General features: G+C 48.3%; 1 protein-coding gene across 1 annotated transcript; it reads left to right on the top strand.

Moving 5' to 3' along the window:
* Positions 1-15,949: 15,949 nt before the first annotated feature.
* On the top strand, positions 15,950-18,363 carry GADD45G (growth arrest and DNA damage inducible gamma). The gene is made up of 4 exons (XM_040242026.1): positions 15,950-16,108; positions 16,378-16,479; positions 16,593-16,806; positions 16,903-18,363. Exons 1-4 carry the CDS (start codon positions 16,056-16,058, stop codon positions 17,011-17,013), a joined length of 480 nt encoding a protein of 159 aa, XP_040097960.1. The 5' UTR covers positions 15,950-16,055; the 3' UTR covers positions 17,014-18,363.
* Positions 18,364-22,007: the final 3,644 nt, after the last annotated feature.

The raw sequence follows: 22,007 nt of genomic DNA, 5'->3' as shown, positions 1-22,007 counted from the left end.
AATTCCTTCTTTTTCCCATTCACAAACTTAGAAACTGTCTTGCAGCTTTGGAGAGGCTGGCCCTGGGCTGGGTGTGGCAGGTCCCTTGCCTTCCTGCGGCCCAGAGGGGCCATCTCCTCACCTATCTCTCCTTGTATCTTCCTTCTTCCTCTTTCCTGGGTCTGGTCTATGTCATCATGTCTCAGACATGATCTCCAAGTCTGAGAAGCAGGGATCCCTGTCTTTTTGGTACAGAGGGAATTCCTTTCCCACCTGAAATGAAGCAGACACTTTCTTTCACTCATCTAGTGCCTTTTCTCATGGGGACAGTGTGTGGGGATGTGATCCGGGGTTGTGTGACCATCAAAGGCCAACCATATCATCCTTGTGATGGAGGCATCACCAACAGGGAACGAAGGAGGCCAGGAAACCCCCTCCCCCAGGGCGGACCGTTCTGACTTGGACTGTGCCAAGTCTCACCAAGCAGTGTGGGAGGGGAGGGGTAGGTTCAGGAGGAGTAGGTGTGCGTACTGCGTCCTGTCTGTTTCTTTGCAATCCCATGGACTGTAGCCCGCCAGGCTCCTCTGCCTGTGGGAATTCTCCAGGCAAGAATACTGGAGTGGGTAGCCATTCCCTTCTCCAGGGGATCTTCCCATCCCAGGGATGGAACCCGTGTCTCCTGCATGCAGGCGGATTCTTTACTGCTGAGCCATCTGGGAACCCTTAGGAGGAGCAGAGGTGACCTCAAAATGTGCTGAGAGTTGGGATTGAGTGGGGAGACGGAGGCGGAGCAGCAGAAACTGGAGCCCGGCCCCAGGCCAGCGTCTGCTCTTTGTCTTCCTGAGTGACAGCTTTGAAGTTCTCTTCCTCATTTGTCTTCATTTCCTGGGGGCAGCATGTGCGTTTTTCTCCCATGGGGGAGGAGTCTTCAGGTGGGACTGCTGAAGGTAGGTACTGGTTAAATAGATTATTTTGGAAAAGAGGGGTCAATCCCTGCAGGGATTCAGGACAAAGGGAGGAGCTGAACTCCTGTTCAGACCCTCGGGGTTGAGTCACCTGTTGTGGAGGCTGAAAGGAACCTAGAGAAGGAGCGGTTCCCAGTCCCTTTGACCAGAAACCATGCCTGTCCTGCTGCGGGCTTCCCTCGCAAAATGGAAATACACTGCCCAGGCTCCCTTCTGGGCTATTAAAATTTAATGTTAAAGTTTAATGGGGGAAATTCCCTGGTGGTCCAGTGGTTGGGACTCTGTGCTTCCAATGCAGGGGGCTGACAGGGTTCAACCCCTGTTTGGGGAGCTAAGATCCCGCATGGAATGCTCCCCCAAAACAGATTAATAAAGTTTAATGGTGGGGAGGGGGTCCAGAGAAACTAGTAAAAATGTCCTATCTATCCAAATACCATGGGAGGGATATGAATGTATGATCCCTAACCACTCTCCTCAGGTAGAAGAGCTTGGATTTGCTGCTGAGTCAGCAGAACGTCCTCATTTGCACTAGTTACTGTGCTGTCTAAACTTCTGAATGACCCTCAACATCTCTCTGCAGAGCACTCATTAACTGGGAAGTGTGAAACAGTGACTTAATATTGGAGAAGCCAGGCTGACTCCACCTCGACCACACAACCACCATAAAGGACCAAGAATAAGAACAGACCAATGAGAGGACGTGCTGACACCTGCCCGGCAGAAGGCATGACATCACTGCTTGCAACCTTTGAACTGAATTATGAGGGAGCATCAGATAAAGCTTAGAGGCTGAATTCTTCAGGTGTCGGTGTCAAAGAAAACTCCACAGCACTAAACAGACTCAGGAGTGATTCCAGATTAAAGGAGATGGAAGAGCTGTGACGAGCAACTGTGCCAAGCTCCTGGGCTTCCTTTGTCATCCAGGACATTGTGGAGGCGATCAACAGAATCGCAGAATCTTACTGTGGTCTGTATATTGGACAGTAGCTTCAAGTCTACCAATGTTATCAATAGTTTTCTGATTTTGATTATTTTGCTGTGGTTTAGGAAATCAGGGCAATATCTTTGTAACAAATATTGACATATATAGTGGTAAAGAGACAGTGAGCCTGAGGCTTACTCTCAAGCGGTTCAGAAAAATATGTATAATTAAGGAAGAGATAAAAAGGTAAAACAAAGTGAAATGGGGGAGCTGGCTGAAGGATACTTTGTTCTCCTATGCTTGCAACTTTCCTGTGTCTGAAGTTTGATCAAAATTTTAAAAATTTAAAAAGATTTCTAAAGCACAGTGACTGAAGACACGTATGTCTCTCTCTAGGACATCAGGCTGGTCTACGTGGTCAGGTGAGGACCCAGGACTGCCCCTGTGCTGCCCTCTCACCGCTTGCACCACAACCACAGGAAGAAAAAAAAAAAAACTTGAAGCAGAAAGAAAGCAACTCCTGTTTGGGCACGTGACATGCAAGTTCACACTCCATTGGCCAGAGCTGGATCAGGTAACCAAGCTGTGTGCTGTGCTGTGCCCAGTCACTTCAGTCACGTCTGACTCTCTGTGACCCTGTGGATCGTGGCCTGCCAGGCTCCTCTGCCCATGGAACTTTCCTGGCAAGAATACTGAAGCAGGTCTCCATGCCCTCCTCCAGGAGATCTTCCTGACCCAAGGATCAAACCTGCCTTTCCTGCGTCTCCTGCACTGCAGGAGAATTCTTTACCGCTGAGTCCCTGGAGAAGCCCTAGGGAGATCAGAAATTTGGCGTCCGCAAGGGAGATCTTGTGGAAAGGTGAAACGCTATTGCATGGAATAAGGGGGAGCAGACTTGAGGGGACTAGCTGTCTTCCCTTTTCTTTAATTCAGAGGACATTTGGCAAATGGCCATGGCCCTGGTGAGTCTTCAGGTTGTGCATCCAGTTCAGAGGTCCCACACCTCACTGCTCAACAGTGGCGTCTGCTGGGTGTCTCAAACATCCCAAACACACTGTCGTCCAGAACAGCTCCTCCTCGCTCCCTGTGGTCTTCCTGTCCTCCCCCTGTGCTGCCCCGCCCACCTCTCAGAGCCCTCCTGGTGTTCCTGCTGTCTAGAAGGTGGGTAAGTCCCCCCACACTCCACACACACCTCTTGACTTGATTCACGTGCGTCACTCTTGGCCAGTGTCTCCAGCAGCGCATTGCGTAGCTCTATGCCATGGGCGTCAGCATGATCTTACTGTAATGTGGGTGCTCAGTTTGGAGGGCGGGGCAGGGCCTGAGACTCTGCACTCTGACAAACTCCTGAGGGAAGCTGATGCTGCAGGTCTCGGGTGGAACTGAGTCCCTTGGAGATGAAGGAGCTGGCACTGCTGTTACTGCAAGAGTACAATCATGGAGGGAGGTGGATGGATCAGGAAGCGCTAGCCGGCAGAGCTACACTTGTCTGAGATGGATGTCTTGTGGGGGTACTGTCCCAGTTCAAAAACGGCAGTGTTTTGGAGAACATTGACTCATAGGTCCCTTCAAGTTTGTTTGCCTATGAGTTGGGGAGAAAAAAAAACAAAAACCCATAGATTCCAGGTCACGTGGCTGATGACGTTTAGAACACGGAAGGACCTGGGGAGATTCAGAGCATTTCTTTCTTTATATACAATTTTTACGTCTTTATTTTTGGTCGCATTAGGTCTTTGCTGCTTTGCGAGAGCTTTCTCTCGTCTGCGGTGAGCAGGGGCTACTCCTTGTAGCAGTACACGGGTTTCCCACAGCAGCAGCTTTTCTTGTGGGGCATGGCCTCTAGGAAACGTGGGCTCAGTAGCTGTGGTGCATGGGCTTAGCTGCTCCACTGCACGTAGGATCTTTTCAGACCAGGGATCAAACCTCTGTCCCCTGAACTGGCAGGTGGATTCCTATCCACTGAGCCACCAGGCTAGTCCAGAGCATTTCTAATTTCAAAGGAAAACAATGTATGAGCCCCTGAGATCCCTCCTGGCTCAGCTAAGTGCTGTCTGGGCCGTGTCTCAGAGTAGCTGTCTAGCAGGAAGCCCAGGTCCTACTCACCATGCAGTGGCCGAGACTGGTGTTTGCCTGAGGTCTAGTAGAGGGGTCTAGTAGAGGGCAGCCAGAATCCCAGCTCTGTGATTTGCTTTGTCATCTTGGACACGCCATTAGCCTCCCGGAATCTCGGTTTTACTGCCTGTAAAGTGGGCAGGAGTATTACAGCTGACACAGTCTTCTCCGTGGTTGGGTCTGGTCTTCCTGTTGTTGGCGTGTCTCTATTCACAACATGCATCTCTACTGGTAGCAAACGCTACAGGAGCATCCTCTAGACCTGACTGACTTCTCAGAGGCTGCCCACTGATGGGGCTGAGAATTCTTCAAATTGACAGAAGTGTGCGACTAGCGCCTTCAGGCTTCCTAGAAACAGGAAAGGTTTAGTGAAAGTGAAAGTCGCTCAGTCGTGTCGGACTCTGCTACTCCATGGACTGTATAGTCCAGGGAATTCTCCAGGGCAGAATACTGGAGTGGGTAACCTTTGCCTTCTCCAGGGGGTCTTCCAAACCCAGGTCCCCTGTATTGCAGGCGGATTCTTTATCAGCTGAACCACAAGAGAAACCCCACATGGGAAGGGAAAGGTCTAGATCAAGGTGTTAATAATTTACTTTTCAGAGCTGGAAGCCATATTCTCCTTGGCCACAAGATGGCGCACGCAATCATGAAATCCACCACGGGCGATGTCGGTAAGGGGCTGCTGCTGCTGCTGCTGCTGCTAAGTCGCTTAAGTCGTGTCCGACTCTGTGCGACCCCGTAGACGGCAGCCCACCAGGCTCCCCCGTCCCTGGGATTCTCCAGGCAAGAACACTGGAGTGGGTTGCCATGTCCTTCTTCAATACATGAAAGTGAAAAGTGAAAGTGAAGTCGCTCAGTCGTGTTCGCCTCTTGCGACCCCATGGACTGCAGCCTACCAGGCTCCTCTGTCCATGGGATTTGCCAGGCAAGAGTACTGGAGTGGGGTGCCATTGCCTTCTCCGTAGGGGCTCTTACGGCGAACCAAATATTTTTTAGAAATTCTCTTTTCATTAAATGATCTCCTTATCCTTGGTGGACCAAGTGGTTTTCCCTAAAGGCTCTACAAAAAGTTTTACAGACCCCTCTCTATGAGGACTAGGCACTCCAGAGCTGGCCGATCTGGGTTCATAGCCTATTTTTGCCACTTCCTGGCTATGTGATCTCAGGCAAGTTGCTTAACCTCTCTGTGTTCTTCAACCAACAATGGTGTTTCCCTAACAGGGTCACAGCGAGTTTTAAATGATGTTTTCAAAGTGGTTGGAATAGTGCCTGGCATATAGCAAGTTCTGTAAAAGTCTGGCAAATAAAATCTTAATATCAACACCAAAACTAATTTTAATACAATACTAATACTAATAGCATACTGCCACACTCCTTTTCAAATAAATGAAATATAACACTGAAAATGTGAATTGAACCTACAAGGGAAAAAAAATAGATTGAGTACATACACTTAAATATTTTGAATTTTTAGAATTGCTGATATACTATGTAAACAATGGAAACAATTTTTATAATTTATTGCTGTCATTCCATTCTGGAAAGGAGACATTTTTGCCAGAAAAGAAGTGAAAGAATTTTATCCATGGCTACTTGCCAAAATGTACATCTTGGAGAGTTGCCTGTCTGTGGAGAGGTACATGCCTAGGTATTTAGCTGCTGGCCCCTCCTGCGTGCCTCCAGTGTGTGGCCTGAGATTCCATCCCAGTCATTCCAGAGTTAATCTCCAAGTGCAAGATCACCATTTTCACTCAGCTGGGAACAGACCTGGGTCAACTGGCAAGAGGAGCAGCCTGGGAGTCAAAGGTCTCGCTCCTGCCCACCTCTTCCTATAAGCATGACCCTGCAGACAGCGAACTTCTTGATCTGTTACCATATGGTCAGAAATTGCTCAGAATAATGCCTGAAGCAGGAGTCAGGTTGATGATTTCTGGCACTGAGATAATTATCCATGAGAAGTTTGAATTTGTATTACATAAAATAAAATTGCAGAAAAGTATAATGAAGAAAATAAAAATCATCTATAATCTCATTACTTTGAGATATAACCACTGTTTCTATTTTGACTTTTGTACAATGATGGTCATGTGTACTAAGTGTTTTGGTACAATGAGAAGCACATGAGTCTGTATCTTGCTTTTCTGCATTACATTTATCATGCAATGAAATACTCTTCAAAGCACTTATTTATGGTCTCGTATTGTCTTCTCCATGGCTACACCATGTGAGAGTTGGACCATAAAGAAAGCTGAGCGCCCAAGAATTGATGCTTTTGAGCCGTGGTGTTGGAGAAGACTCTTGAGAGTCCCTTGGACTGCAAGGAGATCCAACCAGTCCATCCTAAAGGAGATCAGTCCTGGGTGTTCATTGGAAGGACTGATGCTGAAGCTGAAACTCCAATACTTTGGCCAGCTGATGAAAAGAACTGACTCATTTAAAAAGACCCTGATGCTGGGAAAGACTGAGGGCAGGAGGAGAAGGGGACGACAGAGGATGAGATGGTTGGATGGCATCACTGACTCGATGGACATGAGTTTGAGTAAGCTCCAGGAGTTGGTGATGGACAGGGAGGCCTGGTGTGCTGCGGTCCATGGGGTAACAAAGAGTCACACACGACTGAGTGACTGAGCTGAACACCATGATTTAGCACTTACCCCCTATTTGGCTTCTGATGTGCACTATTTGAAGAAGTACTGCAACAAACATTTCCTTGTAATATACACTTCTGAGGGCTTTCCTAGTGACTTAGCCAGTAAAGAATCTGCCTGCAACGCAGGAGACCCGGCTTTGATTTCTGGGTCTGGAAGATCCCCTGGAGAAGGGACTGGCTACCCACTTTAGTATTCTTGCCTGAAGAATCCCATGGACATAGGAGTCTGGTGGGATACAGTCCATGAGATCGCAAAGAATCAGACATGACTGAGTGCCTAATGCTACATTTGACTTTCATACACTTCTGAATGCAGTTCTTTAGGAGAACTTAAGAAAAGCAGATGTAATGGGTTACCAAGCATGAGCACTTTAAACCATGCACCAACTTCTTGCTTAAGATCAAAGTAAAGTAAGCAGCAAAAATGCTTTGAGCTCTGTTCTGCTAACTGCAGCCTCCAACATCTTGCTGCCATTTCTGGGAATTTACTTTAAACTGTCTCTCAGCTGTGGTAACCTAGATGGGTGACAGGGCAGTGGGAGAGAGGTCCAAGGAGGAGAGGACATATGTAGAGCTGATTCACTTCCTTGTACAGCAGAAACTAACACCACATTGTAAAGCAACTGTGCCCCAATTTTTAAAAAATTGTCTTTCAGAACATAAAGGAAGGCGTTCACATAGGAAGTTCTGTGGCTCTAGTAATCTATTACATGCTACCTGTTATGCTCAGTCATGTCTGACCCTCTGAAACCCCAGGGACTGTAGTCCGCCAGGCTTCTCTGTCCATGGGATTCTCCAGACAAGAATACTGGAGTGGGTTGCCGTTCTCTTCTCCAGGGGATCTTCCTGACCCAGGGTTTGAACTTGGGTCTCCTGCATTGCAGGTAGATTCTTTACCATCTGAGCCACCAGGGAAACCCATATGTTAATGTTTTCAGAAAGGCGACAATAGCATTCCAACTAACTGTATACTGGTGAAATTTTACCCCAAACTCAAATGCCTACAGGGGTCAGGCAGGGGCTAAAAGTAACGGCAGGTCTGCTGTTGTATCTGGACAATGTCCAGGGTGACATGGAAAGTGCATGCCATCCACTCCCCCCTACAGAAACAAATAGACAAGTCAAACCCGAATTTGTGAGTTGTTTTAGAACACTGCCCACCAAACAAAACCCAAACGTGAGCCAAACAGTGACCAGGTGTGACATTTAGAAACTCCATTTGAGGTTCATGAAGTTTGACAAAGGGCAGATCCATTTCATAGAGGAGGAAACTGGAGTTCAGAAGATTGGGGCATATGGCCAAGCCTGGAAGGACCTCACGGAAGTGGTTCGTCAGGTTCTCAGCTAGTGTGGCTGACCTTACTTCAGATCATTGCTTACTCATGATAGACAAAGTATCAAGTGCAGGAATGATGCCTCCCTCATCATTTCAGGGATGCCACCAAGCTAATGTGACTTTCTCACACACTATGCAATTGCTCTCTCAAGAAATAATTGCTCCTTCCAGAAAGCCCTCTCCACACAGGGACTGACCACAGATCTCCGCTTGTACTATATGGGGCTTTCCCTTTCTCTGCTTCCTGTTTCCTGTCCCAGCTGTTGTCGGAAGCCTCCGCATCTACAGACCTCACATTTCATCCGGGGTGGGGGGGCCTGTACCGCTACTGGGGCGGTGGGTGGGTCCAAGGGGGCAGCAGCACTACGCTGTTCCCGTTATATGCTGAGGTGCATTTGAGATGACGCGGCTGGGTTTTAAGTAATGGGTTTGTGTCTTGCATCAAGATTTGGTTTCTTCTTTGAGTTAATGTGTTTAGTATTGCCACTGATTCATTGCTTTTCACCCTACTATTCTTGAGTTTTGGGGGAAAAAAATCCCCAACATCCTTCTTAAGACTCAAGAAGCCCAGAGAAGAGGTTGGACAGATGGGATGGGGGTTAGGGGAGTGAGAGCAAAACCTGAACCATTTGGAAAGGGGCCAATGCAGACTGCTCCAAAAAGCCCTTCACTGACACAGGAGACACATCCTTCAGAACCTGGGACGCAAATGACGCTCACTCAATTGGCTCACTCATCCCTCCCTTGATTTGCTCACCTATCCTGTAAGAAAATGGTGCCTTTATTTTGCTTTTCGAACTTGAGTTTCTTCTCTAAGATTGCAAATGTAAAGGGGGCAAACAGGTAACTTACAAGAATAAAGTATTCAGGTATCCTCAAAGGGGCATGGTCGTGAACAGTGACACTGTCAGTTGTTCAGACCTGTCTGACTCTTTGAGACCCCATAGACTATAGCCCTCAACCAGGCTCCTCTGTCCATGGGATTCTTCAGGCAAGAATACTGGAGTGGGTTGCCATTTCCTTCTCCAGCGGATCCTGCCGACACAGGGATCGAACCCAGGTCTTCTGCATTGCAGACAGATTCTTTACCGTCGGAGCCACCAGCCTATGGTAAACTGAACAGCAGTGCTTCTTTTGGGGGTTCCAGTGCCCTCCTCAAGCTGATAGTTACCATGGTGATGGTGGTGGTAGGAAGATGCTGCAGGCACATGGTGGCCAAAGTTTCCTCTTTTCCAAGAGAAGCTGGGCATCCAGATTTTACGTGAGAGCTGCTGGGTGTTGAGAGATGGCCATGCTTTGACCTTTCCTACGACATCCTATAGGCCACAGGCAGCGTGAAGCTCTGAGAAACCTTCTGTGCCCTGCGACTTCTGTGAGCTTGTCTTTGTGAGGGGAATGAACTCACTATGTAACAAAGCTTGTACATGCTTCGAAAGTAAATACTTTCAGAAACTGCAAAACGGATTGACTCATAAAGTTTACTGCTTACTTAAACCCCACTACTTTCCATATCCAAATGAATGGTGATCTCCACCAATATTTCTTGGGAGCAAATGAGAAGTGTTAATCAATCAGTTCAGTTCAGTGACTCAGTCTTGTCCAACTCTTTGTAACACCATGGACTGCAGCACGCCAGGCCTTCCCTGTCCATCACCAACTCCCAGAGTTTACTCAAACTCATGTCCATCGAGTCAGTGATGCCATCCAACCAGCTCATCCTCTGTCGACCCCTCCTTCTCCTGCCTTCAGTCTTTCCCAACATCAGGGTCTTTTCCAAGGAGTCACTTCTTCACATCAGGTGGCCAAAGTATTGGAGTTTCAGCTTCAGCATCAGTCCTGCCAATGAATATTTAGGACTGGTTTTCTTTAGGATGGACTGGTTGGATCTCCTAGCAGCAGCCCAAGGGACTCTCAAGAGTCTTCTCCAACACCACAGTCCAAAAACGTTGATTCTTTGGCACTCAGCTTTCTTTATAGTCCAACTCTCACATCCATACATGACTACTGGAAAAGCCATAGCTTTGACTAGATGGACCTTTGTTGGCAAAGTAATGTCTCTGTTTTTAATATGCTGTCTAGGTTAGTCATAACTTTTCCTCCAAGAAGCAAGCATCTTTTAATTTCATGGCTGTAGTCACCATCTGCAGTGATCTTGGAGCCCCCAAAATTAAAGTCTGCCACTGTTTCTACTGTTTCCCCATCTATTTGCCATGAAGTGATGGGACTGGATGCCATGATCTTGGTTTTCTGAAAGTTGAATTTTAAGCCAACTTTTTCACTCTCTTCTTTCACTTTCATCAAGAGGTTCTTTAGTTCCTCTTCACTTTCTGCCATAAGGATGGTGTCATTTGCATACCTGAGGTGATTGATATTTCTCCCAGCAATCTTGATTCCAGCTTGTGCTTCCTCCAGCCCAGTGTTTCTCATGATGTACACTGCATATAAGTTAAATAAGCAGGGTGACAATATACAGCCTTGACGTACTCCTTTCCCAATTTGGAACCAATCTGTTGTTCCATGTCCAGTTCTAACTGTTGCTTTCTGACCTGCATACAGGTTTCTCAAGAGGCAGGTCAGGCGGTCTGGTATTCCCATCTCTTTCAGAATTTTCCACAGTTTATTGTGATCCACTCAGTCAAAGACTTTAGCATAGTCAATAAAGCAGAAGTAGATGTTTTCCTGGAACTCTCTTGCTTTTTTGATGATCCAAAGGAAGTTGGTAATTTGATCTCTGGTTCCTGTGCCTTTTCTAAATATAGCTTGGACATCTGGAAGTTCATGGTTCAATGTTGAAGCCTGGCTTGGGGAATTTTGAGCGTTACCTTACTATGAGTGCGATGAGCGCATTGTGTGGTAGTTTGAACATTCTTTGGCATTGCCTGTCTTTGGGATTGGAATGAAAACTGAGTTTTTCCAGTCCTGTGGCCACTGCAGAGTTTTCCAAATTTGCTGGCATATTGACTGCAGCACTTTCACAGCATCATCTTTTAGGATTTGAAGTAGCTCCACTGGAATTCCATCACCCCCACTAGCTTTTTTCATAGTGATGCTTCCTAAGGCCCACTTGACTTCACATTCTAGGATGTCTGGCTCTAGTTGAAAGATCACACCATTGTGATTATTTGGGTGGTGAAGATCTTTTTTGTATAGTTCTTCTGTGTATTCTTGCCACCTCTTCTTTTTTTAAAATTATTTATTTATTTTACTTTACAATACTGCATTGGTTTTGCCATACTTCAACATGAATCCGCCACGGGTGTACACGTGTTCCCAATCCTGAACCCCCCTCCCACCTCCCTCCCCATACCATCCCTCTGGGTCATCCCAGTGCACCAGCCCCGAGCATCCTGTATCATGCATCGAACCTGGACTGGTGATTTGTTTCTTATATGATATTATACATGTTTCAATGCCTTTCTCCCAAATCATCCCACCCTCTCCCTCTCTGACAGTGTCCAAAAGACTGTTCTATACATCTGTGTCTCTTTTGCTGTCTCACATACAGGGTTATCGTTACCTTCTTTCTAAATTCCATATATATGCATTAGTATACTGTACTGGTGTTTTTCTTTCTGGCTTACTTCACTCTGTATAATAGACTCTAGTTTAATCCACCTCATTAGAACTGATTCAAATGTATTCTTTTTAATGGCTGAGTAATACTCCATTGTGTATATGTACCACAGCTTTCTTATCCATTCGTCTGCTGATGGACATCTAGGTTGCTTCCATGTTCTGGCTATTATAAACAGTGCTGTGATGAACATTGGGGTACACATGTCTCTTTCAATTCTGGTTTCCTCAGTGTGTATGCCCTGCAGTGGGATTGCTGGGTCATAAGGCAGATCAATCAATGTAATACACCACATTGACAAATTCAAAAATAAAAGCCATATGATTATCTCAGTAGATGCAGAGAAAGCCTTTGACAAAATTCAACATCCATATATGATAAAAACTCTCCAGAAAGCAGGAATAGAAGGAACATGCCACCTCTTCTTAATATCCTTTGCTTCTGTTAGGTCCATACCATTTCTGTCCTTTATTGTGCCCATCTTTGCATTGAAATGTTCCCTTGGTATCTTTAATTTTCTTAAAGAGATCTCTAGTGTTTCCCATTCTATTGTTTTCCTCTATTTCTTTGCACTGATCACTGAGGAAGGCTTTCTTATCTCTCCTTGCTATTCTTTGGAACTCTGCATTCAAATGGGTATATCTTTCCTTTTCTCCTTTGCCTTTAGCTTCTCTTCTTTTCTCAGCTATTTGTAAGGCCTCCTCCAGTTTGCCTTTTTGCATTTCATTTTCTTGGGGATGGTCTTGATACCTGCCTCCTATACAATGTCACGAACCTCTGTCCATAGTTCTTCAGGCACTCTGTCTATCAGATGTAATCCCTTGAATCTATTTGTCACTTCCACTGTATAATTGTAAGGGATTTGATTTAGGTCATACCTGAATGGTCTAGTGGTTTTCCCTACTTTCTTCAATTTAAGTCTGAATTTGGTCATAAGGAGTTCATGAAGTGTTAATAAAAACATCGAAGTGCTTCCAAAAGGTTTGTAAAACAGAACATCTCTGAGGGTGTCCCTTTAGTAATGTCACCATCGCTGTCATGGTTAAGGTTCAGAGGAACATTAGGGGGTATAATCACAGGGAGCTTGGTTGACATCACAGTCGCCTAGGACTGGGGGCTGCAGCAGGCTGACACATGGGTTGAATTCAGTTTGGAGGCACAGTGGCAACAGAATGGGACAGGTGGGCTTTAGTCAACCATCTTCTATCTCGGGGTGGGCCAGAAGAGCATCTGAAGTTTCCAGTATTGGGGTATTGGCTTTGCCCACCCCTCTCCTGTAGTATGACCGGCAAACTGGATATGGGCTGTCCCAGAGCCAGCAGCTTCTGCATTCGTCTAACTTGTAGGAATGGGGGGGGGGAGTGTCTGGTGAAGGGCCAACTTAGACTCCAGACAATATGTTTCTTTCCTAATTGAGATGAAGCCTTTTGGGCCATTTGGACTGACCTAATAAACCCATGTGAAGTCATATCCAACGTCAGAAAGGCGGTTTTCCTGAAATTCAATACCTTAAAAATGTGAGTGAAGTAGATAGCCCCAGGGGGGTGTCAATCAGGCCTCTTCTTAGGGCTGGCTCAGTGCCAACTGGAAATGCTGTCTCCTGTCCCCCCTCCCCTCCTCTGGGGTCCGGGTGTGAGGCCTGGTGTGTAGGGAGATTTCCAGTGTTTAAAATGGGGAGGGGGAAATAAACTCTAAGATGTCAAATAAGTCTCATTTTTGCAATGAGACATTTTCTGGGGACCTGGAACTAATACATTAAAAAATATTTAATACTTTAAAAAGCAATATCTACGTTTCAATCATTAAAAATAAATATATTTTATCCAATCAAGGCACACCATCGTTTTGTATACCACCAACAAAGAAAGAAGGGGCTTCCCAGGTGGCTCAGTGAGAAAACAATCCAGCTGACAATGCAGGAGACTCAGGAGATGTGGGTTCGATCCCTGAGTCAGGGAGATACCCTGGAGGAGGAAATGGCAACCCACTCCAGTATTCTTGCCTGAGAAAATTCCATGGGCAGAGGAGCCTGGTGGGCTACAGTTAGTTCATAGGGTCACAAAGAGTTGTACACATCTGAGCAACTGAGCATGCAGTGGGCAGTAAAGCAAGAAAGGAAATGGCAGCAAAGTAAAGCCACCGGATGCCACCTTATTCCAGCAATTAGAAAACAATTTAATGGCTACCGGGGGTAGGGGTGTGTGAGGGGGAGGGATAGATTGGGAGGCTAGGATTGACCTATACATGCTACTACATAAAATAAGTAACTAATAAGAACTTCTTGCGTAGAACAGGGAACTCTACTTAATACTCTGCTATGACCTACATGGGAAAAGAGTCTAAAAAAGAGTGGATGTGTGGTGTATATGTATAACTGATTCACTGTTGTGTACACCTGTAACGCTGAAAATCAACTGCACTCCAGTGGGGGGAAAAAAAAAAGACACCTCGGATTTCAGGGATGTTAGGTGAGCAAACACTTCATTGACATCTGGGAAGTGTTCCGCTTTCTCAGCTGTCCTCTGCCAGCTGGCCACCGGGGGGCGCAAGAAGCCGGGGCACTCCGTTGTCTTCCTTATTTCCTCTGTCTTGCCGCAGAATCGGGACTCCCCGCACACCCCTGCACCCGCTAGCTGTCTTGCCCAGTCCCCAAAACCTCACCTAGTAAGGGTTAAGGTGGGGTGGGGGAAAGAGAATGCACCTCAGTGCACATAGAGAGATGCAGGCACCAAAAATTGTAAGCTCAGTGAGCAAACTTTCTGGAAGTGTCAACTTCCCTGGTGGCTCAGATAGTAAAGAATCTGCCTGCAATGCGGGAGACCCAGGTTCCATCCCTGGGTCGGGAAGATCCCCTGGAGGAGGGAATGACAGCCCACTCTGGTATCCTTGCCTGGAGAATCCCATGGAGAGAGGAGTCTGGCTGTAGAGTCCATGGGGTTTCAAAGAGTCGGACACCACTGAGTAACTAACATTCATTACACAGGTCCAAAATGGCCCCGGCCAAGCAATGTCTATTAAACGCTCTCAAGCTCTCATTTAGTATTATTTCTCTATTCCTGGAAAACAAGCTTTTAATACATGCATACTTAGGTAAAAATTTTTCAAAATAGCTTGAGAAATATAGGCTTTTCTTCCGTCAGTACTGGATTGGAATCTCCTTTTGTCTTCATCTGGGTTTTGCAGTTTTCGACTTTCATTAATATGTAGCTTAGATGGGGCTCAGCTGACTCTACCAGGGCCCCTCCTTGATCAGAGGGCCAGAGGCCAAGTCCCCACAGTATGTCAATGGAAGTGCGGGGGAGAGGTGCTCAGGAACTTTCCCTTCGGCCTGTAGATGGCGCCCCGGGAAAGGGATTCCAAGCGTAGTTTCCAAAGTTCTTGGGGTCCCCGGAGCCTACGGGTCCGGGTAGAGTGCACACGGCAGCGAAGAAGGTGCAGCAGCCAGGTGTTCCTTCCAACTTCCACGGCTGCTCCGCACGTGCGCTAGAACCTTTTGGGGCGGAATTACATGCAAACGTGTGGTGGGTGCAGCGGGGCCGGTGCAGGGGGAGCGCATTGAGGAGCGCAGGAGCCCCACGCGGTCGCGACCCACCACGCGCGAGGAGCCCTGCGACCCCCACGCGCGGCGGGGCTCTCCCACCCCACCCAGCGGCAGGTGGACAGTGTCGCTATGAAGAGAAAGCTTCAATTGTCCCTCCTACAAACCGCCACACGCCAGACCTCCGCTATTGTGCACCCAGCATAGAAATGCAAACGAGCCGCGTGCTCCGGCCGCAATCTGCTCGCGCGCCCTGGCGCCCCGCAGCGCTTAGTAGCCGGCCGGGAGATTGGCTAGACTTTCCAGCGCGACCGGGTACGGGTCTTGATTGTGCTAGAAGAACCTCGCGCTCGGGGCTCTGGTGTCAGCTGGAGAGGGCTGCTTTCAGGCCTTTAGCTAGCTTAGCCAGCGCAGCCTGTTTTTTAAGTTCCGGTTTAGAAGCAATGGTTTCAAAAACTCCAAATTAAAAGAGAAGAAAAAAATAGAAAAGGTAGCAACAAAAATAAATGCAAAAAAAAAGATTCATTAGATTTCCCCAAAGGTGCATTTCACAAATTGCAGCGTACTATTAACAAGTGAGGGTTTTTCCCCCTGTAACTTTTCCCTTTTAAGGACTTAAAAAAAAAAAAAAAAAAAAGGCGAGATGAAATCTGCAGGCTCCAGTCTGCCTGGTAACACCCCGACAAAAGCGGCAGATTTGAGGCATTGTCATCCCCCGCACCCCTCCCCACGTGGCCTTCTGGCACGAGCCGCGGGCAGCCGCCTCATTTGCATCAGAAAGCGGGCGCGGGCCAATGGGCTCGCAGGCTCGCGCCAGCTGGCGGCGCCGCCCGGCTCAGCCTATATAAGGGCGCACAGCAGAGCCGAGGCTTACTCGCGGGCAGTGGGCTCACCGAGTTTGTTCGTAGACTTTCCTTCTTCGCTCGCGTCTGCTCCGCCCTCTGTTCTTGTGGATAACTTGCTGCTCGCAGATCGCAATATGACTCTGGAAGAAGTTCGTGGCCAGGACACGGTTCCAGAAAGCACAGCCAGGTAGGTCGGCGCCTAACTCCGGACGTCTCGGGGCGCGCGGGGATCCTCGTCCTGCCCTGGCCGCGCTGGTTGGGCGATAGTCTTTGGGGCCCGCCTGGGTGGAAACCGGCTGGGTTGGGAACCCGCTGGGTGGAAGCCGGGCGCGAGTGTGCCGGCAGGGCCGAAGGTGCGGCCCTGGGCTGGCGCGCCGGGCTGGGGCACTGGGGGTGCGTCTCCGGGTTCAGGGATCTCAGCGCACCCTCCGGCTCACCGCGCTGGCTTGTCCGCAGGATGCAGGGCGCCGGGAAAGCGTTGCACGAGCTGCTGTTGTCTGCGCAGCGCCAAGGCTGCCTCACGGCCGGCGTCTACGAGTCAGCCAAAGTCCTGAACGTGTGAGTATCAAACGCGGCCCGTGGGAGGAGCGGCAGGGAGACCGGGGAGACGATGGCTGGGGGCACCCCTGGCTCCTCGACCTGCTCTTACCACCTTCTGCTCGCCCGCGTAGGGACCCCGACAATGTGACCTTCTGCGTGCTTGCCGCTGACGAGGAAGACGAGGGCGATATCGCGCTGCAGATCCACTTCACTTTGATCCAAGCGTTCTGCTGTGAGAACGACATAGACATCGTGCGCGTGGGCGACGTGCAGCGGCTGGCGGCGATCGTGGGGACCGGCGACGAGTCGGGGGGACCTGGAGACCTGCACTGTATCCTCATTTCGGTGAGTGTCGCCTCCGTGCCGAGGTGACCCCTGCCCTCCCGCACCCCTGTCAGCAGCCAGTGCCCAGCCAGGCTGACCTCTGCGTTCTCTCTGCAGAACCCCAATGAGGACGCATGGAAGGACCCCGCCTTGGAGAAGCTTAGCCTGTTCTGCGAGGAGAGCCGCAGCGTCAACGACTGGGTGCCCAGTATCACCCTTCCCGAGTGACAGCCCGGTGGGGATCCTTGGTTTGATCGACGTGGTGACGCCCCGGGGCGCCTAGCGCGGGGCTGGCTCTGTGGATGCGCCCTCGGAGGGCGCCGGAGTGCGGCGTGGAGACTGGCAGGCGGGGGCGCGTGGAGAGCGGCGAGGAGGTGCGGTTCCCTCCCGAGGAGGGGCCCGGCGGCGACAGGGGCAGGCTGGCCCCAACCCAGGACTCTACAAGTGTGGGGAGCGGCTGCTCGCCCAGGAAGGCCGGAGGCGGGACCTTGGCCGCGCGGGCCGGGAAGGACAGACTGGCCGGGCAGGCGTGACTCAGCAGCCTGTACTCCCGGCAGAAAGGAGGGGAAAGGCAAGTCCAGGCGGCTTGGACTTGTACGGTTACAGGAGCTCTGACGGACTTGAGCAGTATGCACTGCTGTTTTCAAAACGGATACGGGCGAAGCTTCATTTTCTAAAGGATTATGCTGCTGCAGCTTTGAGTTTTACAATAAACTTAACTGAAACAAACTTACTCTCTTTATTGATGGCGGGGGATCTTTATCTGTGGGGGAGGTGGTCAGCGGGACTGCTGCTGATTTCTGAAATTTACGGAACTCCATGGCACCTGTTTCATCTTCCTGTTGGCGCTGAATGGCAGGCTCCTGGGGTGCTGGAAGTGGGGGAGGGGACGCTGGCTGGGTGTTAGGGCAGAACTTGAGCCTTGCTCCTATTTCTCTCCCTTCAGGAAGATTTTTAAACTTGCAAGACAGGAGCATACTTGGGATAAGACATCAGTGCAGCAGCTGGTCATCCAACCTGATAGCAGAGACCTTTTCCTCCCCTCCCCCTTCTTTCCTCTCCACCCCCTCCCTTCCAACAGCTGCTTACGGGAACAGCTTGCAGGATGCAGGCAGCTTCTTCCTGCACAATGAGCATTGCCTTCTGCAGGCACTGCCCTTTGTGGTCCCTGAGGATGGTGGCAGACTGCTGTCAGGAACCTTTTCCCCTTAAAGGAATGGCACTTATGGCAATGTCACCAGGGTATTAATATCGCATATGACATGACTGCATTTAAGTGTGAGTCATCATTTTGTCATGACTGTGATAGATCTTAAAAGATCTGAGCAAAAATGGCAAGGGAGTATCTGCACAAATAGGCGTAAGCAATTCTGAGTGGGGCCAGCATCTGCTATGTACTATTTTGAGTGTTCTCTGCCCACATCAGAGTTATGAGGAGCTACTATTCACAGCAGCATTGAAAGAGTTATAGAAGAAAAATAATTCAAATCTTTTTGGCAAAGTCTTAAGAAGGATGTAGGAGGAAATGTACTGAGTGAATCAAACTTTTTATATTATTAAACTGATATCTTGCTTTCATGCTGCTGCCTGATTGTACTGCTTTTGGCAGGGGAATATACATGGGACTGCATTGCTGTTAGCAAGCTGCCCAGTGGTCCACCGTGCCTTCCAGGCAAAGGAGGGTTAGTGTACTTTTCTCAGCAGTTCCAGGCAGCTGATTCGCCTTGTCGTGTGCCACTTCACTCCATATCCTGAAAGAATTAAAAGAGCTGTACAAGCCTAATGATTTCTGCCGCAAGAAAAGCATCTTCATTTCATATTTATTAGCTCTTGAAAATATTTCTCCCTTGATTAGACAGAAGCTCAGTGAAATAATTCAGCTGTGTTTGTGCCAAAGTTTCATTACTGCTTCACCCACTGCTGCTCAAAACCTTGAGTTTCCCTAGTTGAGGTGGAGCCCCGCAGGGTGGGTGTCTACAGCAGTCTGTCTTTCTGGGCTCACAACCATTTGCCACAGCATGCTATAGTAAACACAAATGGAGCATGATTCGTTTAAAATGTACCCTTCAATGAGTAAATCCAGCAGCATATTGCATAAGACAGGCAGCAGATCCTCCCACTGGCCCACTGACCCTTGTAGAACATTCAGTTGGCAGATCTGTAAAAAACTTGGCTTTTGTGGATTAGAATTTACAGCAAGGGCACCTGTTGGAGCCCTAGGGGCTAGAAAAATTTATAGGGAGAAAAAAAAAATGCATGCTTGGACATCATGCCAGCCCTAAAGCTTGTGCTTAAATTTTTGGGAGTGGTGTGAATAAGCATTTAATGCTATTAAAATGAAACACTCCAGAGGATATGTAATAAAATGTAGCGTGCTTATAAACACATTATTGTATCCATATTTCCAACAATTCTAAGTGGTAATGCATAGATAACCTAATTATCACATGCACAATGAGGTGATCCATGCAGACTGATTAGCCCAATGTCCTGCATCTAGAAAGCGCTGAATGAATGTTGATGACAGTAATACTTAGGATGAAGGTGTTTGCTAAAGATCTTAAAAGTCAAGTGGGCTGGTGGATTTGGACCTGGCTGTCTGGTACCAAGGCCTAACACTTTACCTCCTGTGCCACACATCTGGGAAGGAGGACTACTTTCTTAATTTTATACGTTTGTAAAAGTTTACATATTCATCGTAGAAAAATCAGGAAACACACACAAAAGGAAAGAAAAAAGTAGAAGTGCTGTAATAGGCCATCTCCAAATTTTGGTGTGTTTCCTTGTTGCTTTTTCTACACTTCTGAGGGGTACATACCGTGTAGTATACAGAACCACGTGCAACAGTTTTTAAGAAACTCATCTTGGGACTTCTCTGGTGGTCCAGCAGCTAAGACTCTGGGCTCTTGGTGCAGGGGGCCCAGGTTTGATCCCTGGTTGGGGAGCTAGATCCCACCTGCTGCAACTAAGAGTTTGCATGCAGCAGCTAAAGATCCTTCAATGTCTCAGTGAAGATCGATCGTCCTGTGTGCAGCAACTAAGACTGGGTGCAGCCTAATAAATAAATAAATAGTAAAGAAAAAGAAGCTCATCTTCACTTGCATTTGGTTGTCTCCTGTTTCTTCTCCTTGACATTGTGTTGCCTGTCCCCATGTTGTCTGGTGAGCTTGGAGGCTGGGGTCTTCAGTGCGGCAGCGGGATCCAGCATAGGAGTGACAGAGCACACTGAGGCATATAATCTGGTAAGCAGGTGGGGGGCGGAGTCCTTTTAAACAAACAGTCCTCACCAAGCAAGACAGATGTCAGCTATATGCAGGTACCAAGCAAGGCTGTGCCTGCCCCGGGGCAATGAGCGCCAATCACATTCATCTTTCAGTTCAAATGAAACTGTTTGCATATGATCATGGCTAGAAAACATTGCTCCCCTGTAGCTCAAGTGGTAAGGAATCTGCCTGCGATGCAGGAGACCAGGGTTCAATCCCTGGGTTGGGAAGATCCTCTGGAGAAAGGAATGGCAATCCACTCCAGTATCCTTGCCTGGAGAATTTCATGGACAGAGAAGCCTGGCAGGCTATAGTTCTTGGGGTCACAAAGAGTCGGACATGACTGAGTGACTAACACACACACATACACAGAAAACATTGCACTGGCAAACCAGTAGCTGTGAAGACGAAAGGAATACAGAAATTAAAGAGGGAGCAGCGCTGGGGATCAGGCAGCCCTTGTCCACACAAGGAGCTGGGGCCTCCAGTTTTCCCTTTGGTAGGACAAGAGGACAAAACGATCGCTGCGATTTGTTTTATTTTTTAAAGGCTGAAATTCTACGTGTTACACATTTTATGAAAACATTAGCCTCCGTGGCACAATGAGCATTGCTCTCCAGGCTCACAAAGAGCCACTTGAGAAACAGCAATAGAGTTTTACAAAAGCGAAGCAATGATGTTGGCAAACAAAGCGAGACTGGGAGGTAAGTTCAGTGAGCAGATATTCATTCCCCCCCCCCTTTTTTTTTTCAGAGTTCTTTGAGCTTTCCCATGGGTTTTCAAGCTATCAGTCCCTGCACTCCTCAGGGTGTGTGAGTCCCCCAGAAATCAAAAGGGTGCTGTCCTTCCCCAGCCACTGAGAAGAGGCTTTGCTGCCTTAGTGGGTTGGGGAGGTGTGATCTTTTGTAGATTGCAGGACGTCTGGAACCATGTAAAGCCTTTGATTTCTGTCTGTGGGCCAAGTTACACGTGGTCTTTGGAAACAGACTTGTTTTTTAAGTTTAGCTCAAACTTTATCTTCCAGAAGAGATTTCTCTTCTCTTGTCAAATAAGGTGTGCATGTGAGGAACTCCTGATGTTCTCTTCCAGGCAGCAAGGAGGAGGTGTGGGCAGCAGTCCTCTGTGAGGGGCCAGGGCTGCTGGCCAGAGTCTGGATTCTAGGAAGTGGCTGCTGGAAGCTGCTGGAAACAGCCCTCAGGGCTGCATGATTCCAGCTCAGCAGGGGGCAAAGACCTTTAGAGCCTCTGTGAGCTGGGACTGGAAAGGGGCTGCTGCTTCCCTGCCTTATGGTGAGGAGGTGGGCACTGTCCTTGGCTGCCAGGCTGAGGGATGGGGTTGGGCTGCTCATGTGTTCATTCCCTTATTCATCCATTCCCTGGTTTCTTCATTCCTTCAGTTGGCATTTATTCTCTGGGGCAGTTCTAGATGTGGACTCCTGGCAGGCTCTTGCTAGCCAGAGTGGCTTGTTGCAGGTGGGTGTTTTGGTTGGGAAAAGCGGGCCTCCAGCTGTGTCCCACACTCACTGGAACCTTGTTTTCAAGGCTGACCAAGGACTGCTTGGTCCCTTGGGGCTGCTTCTAGGGCTGCTGGGGCATCTGAGGGCCAGTCAATGTATGGAATGCAGGCAGTTAGCCACAGAGACTAGGCTTCTCCAGAGGGAAGGGGATAGCGGAAGAATGTGATCGGAACGTGGGGTCTACCCATCCATGACGTTTGGAACCTGGCCTAATTGTCTGGTAATGTAATATATTGCTCAAGGCCAAGTTCTCTTTCTTGTTGTTGCTGTGGCTTCCTGTTAACCTAGAATAGATACCTTTGTCTCCCTCCAGCTTCTAGATGTGGGGACCATAGACCAGTGAAATACAGGAAAGCATGTTTCTTGTGGTCTGAAAACCTTGGTGGAGACAGCACAATCAGTTATGGGAACATTGTTAGAAAGACGTAGAAATCTTCTACGTC

This window comes from Oryx dammah, unplaced genomic scaffold (genome assembly GCF_014754425.2).
Source record: "Oryx dammah isolate SB20612 unplaced genomic scaffold, SCBI_Odam_1.1 HiC_scaffold_1, whole genome shotgun sequence".
NCBI lineage: Eukaryota > Metazoa > Chordata > Mammalia > Artiodactyla > Bovidae > Oryx > Oryx dammah.
The sequence above is the reverse complement of the archived record's forward strand: the minus strand, read 5'-3'. Positions and strand labels throughout refer to the sequence as shown.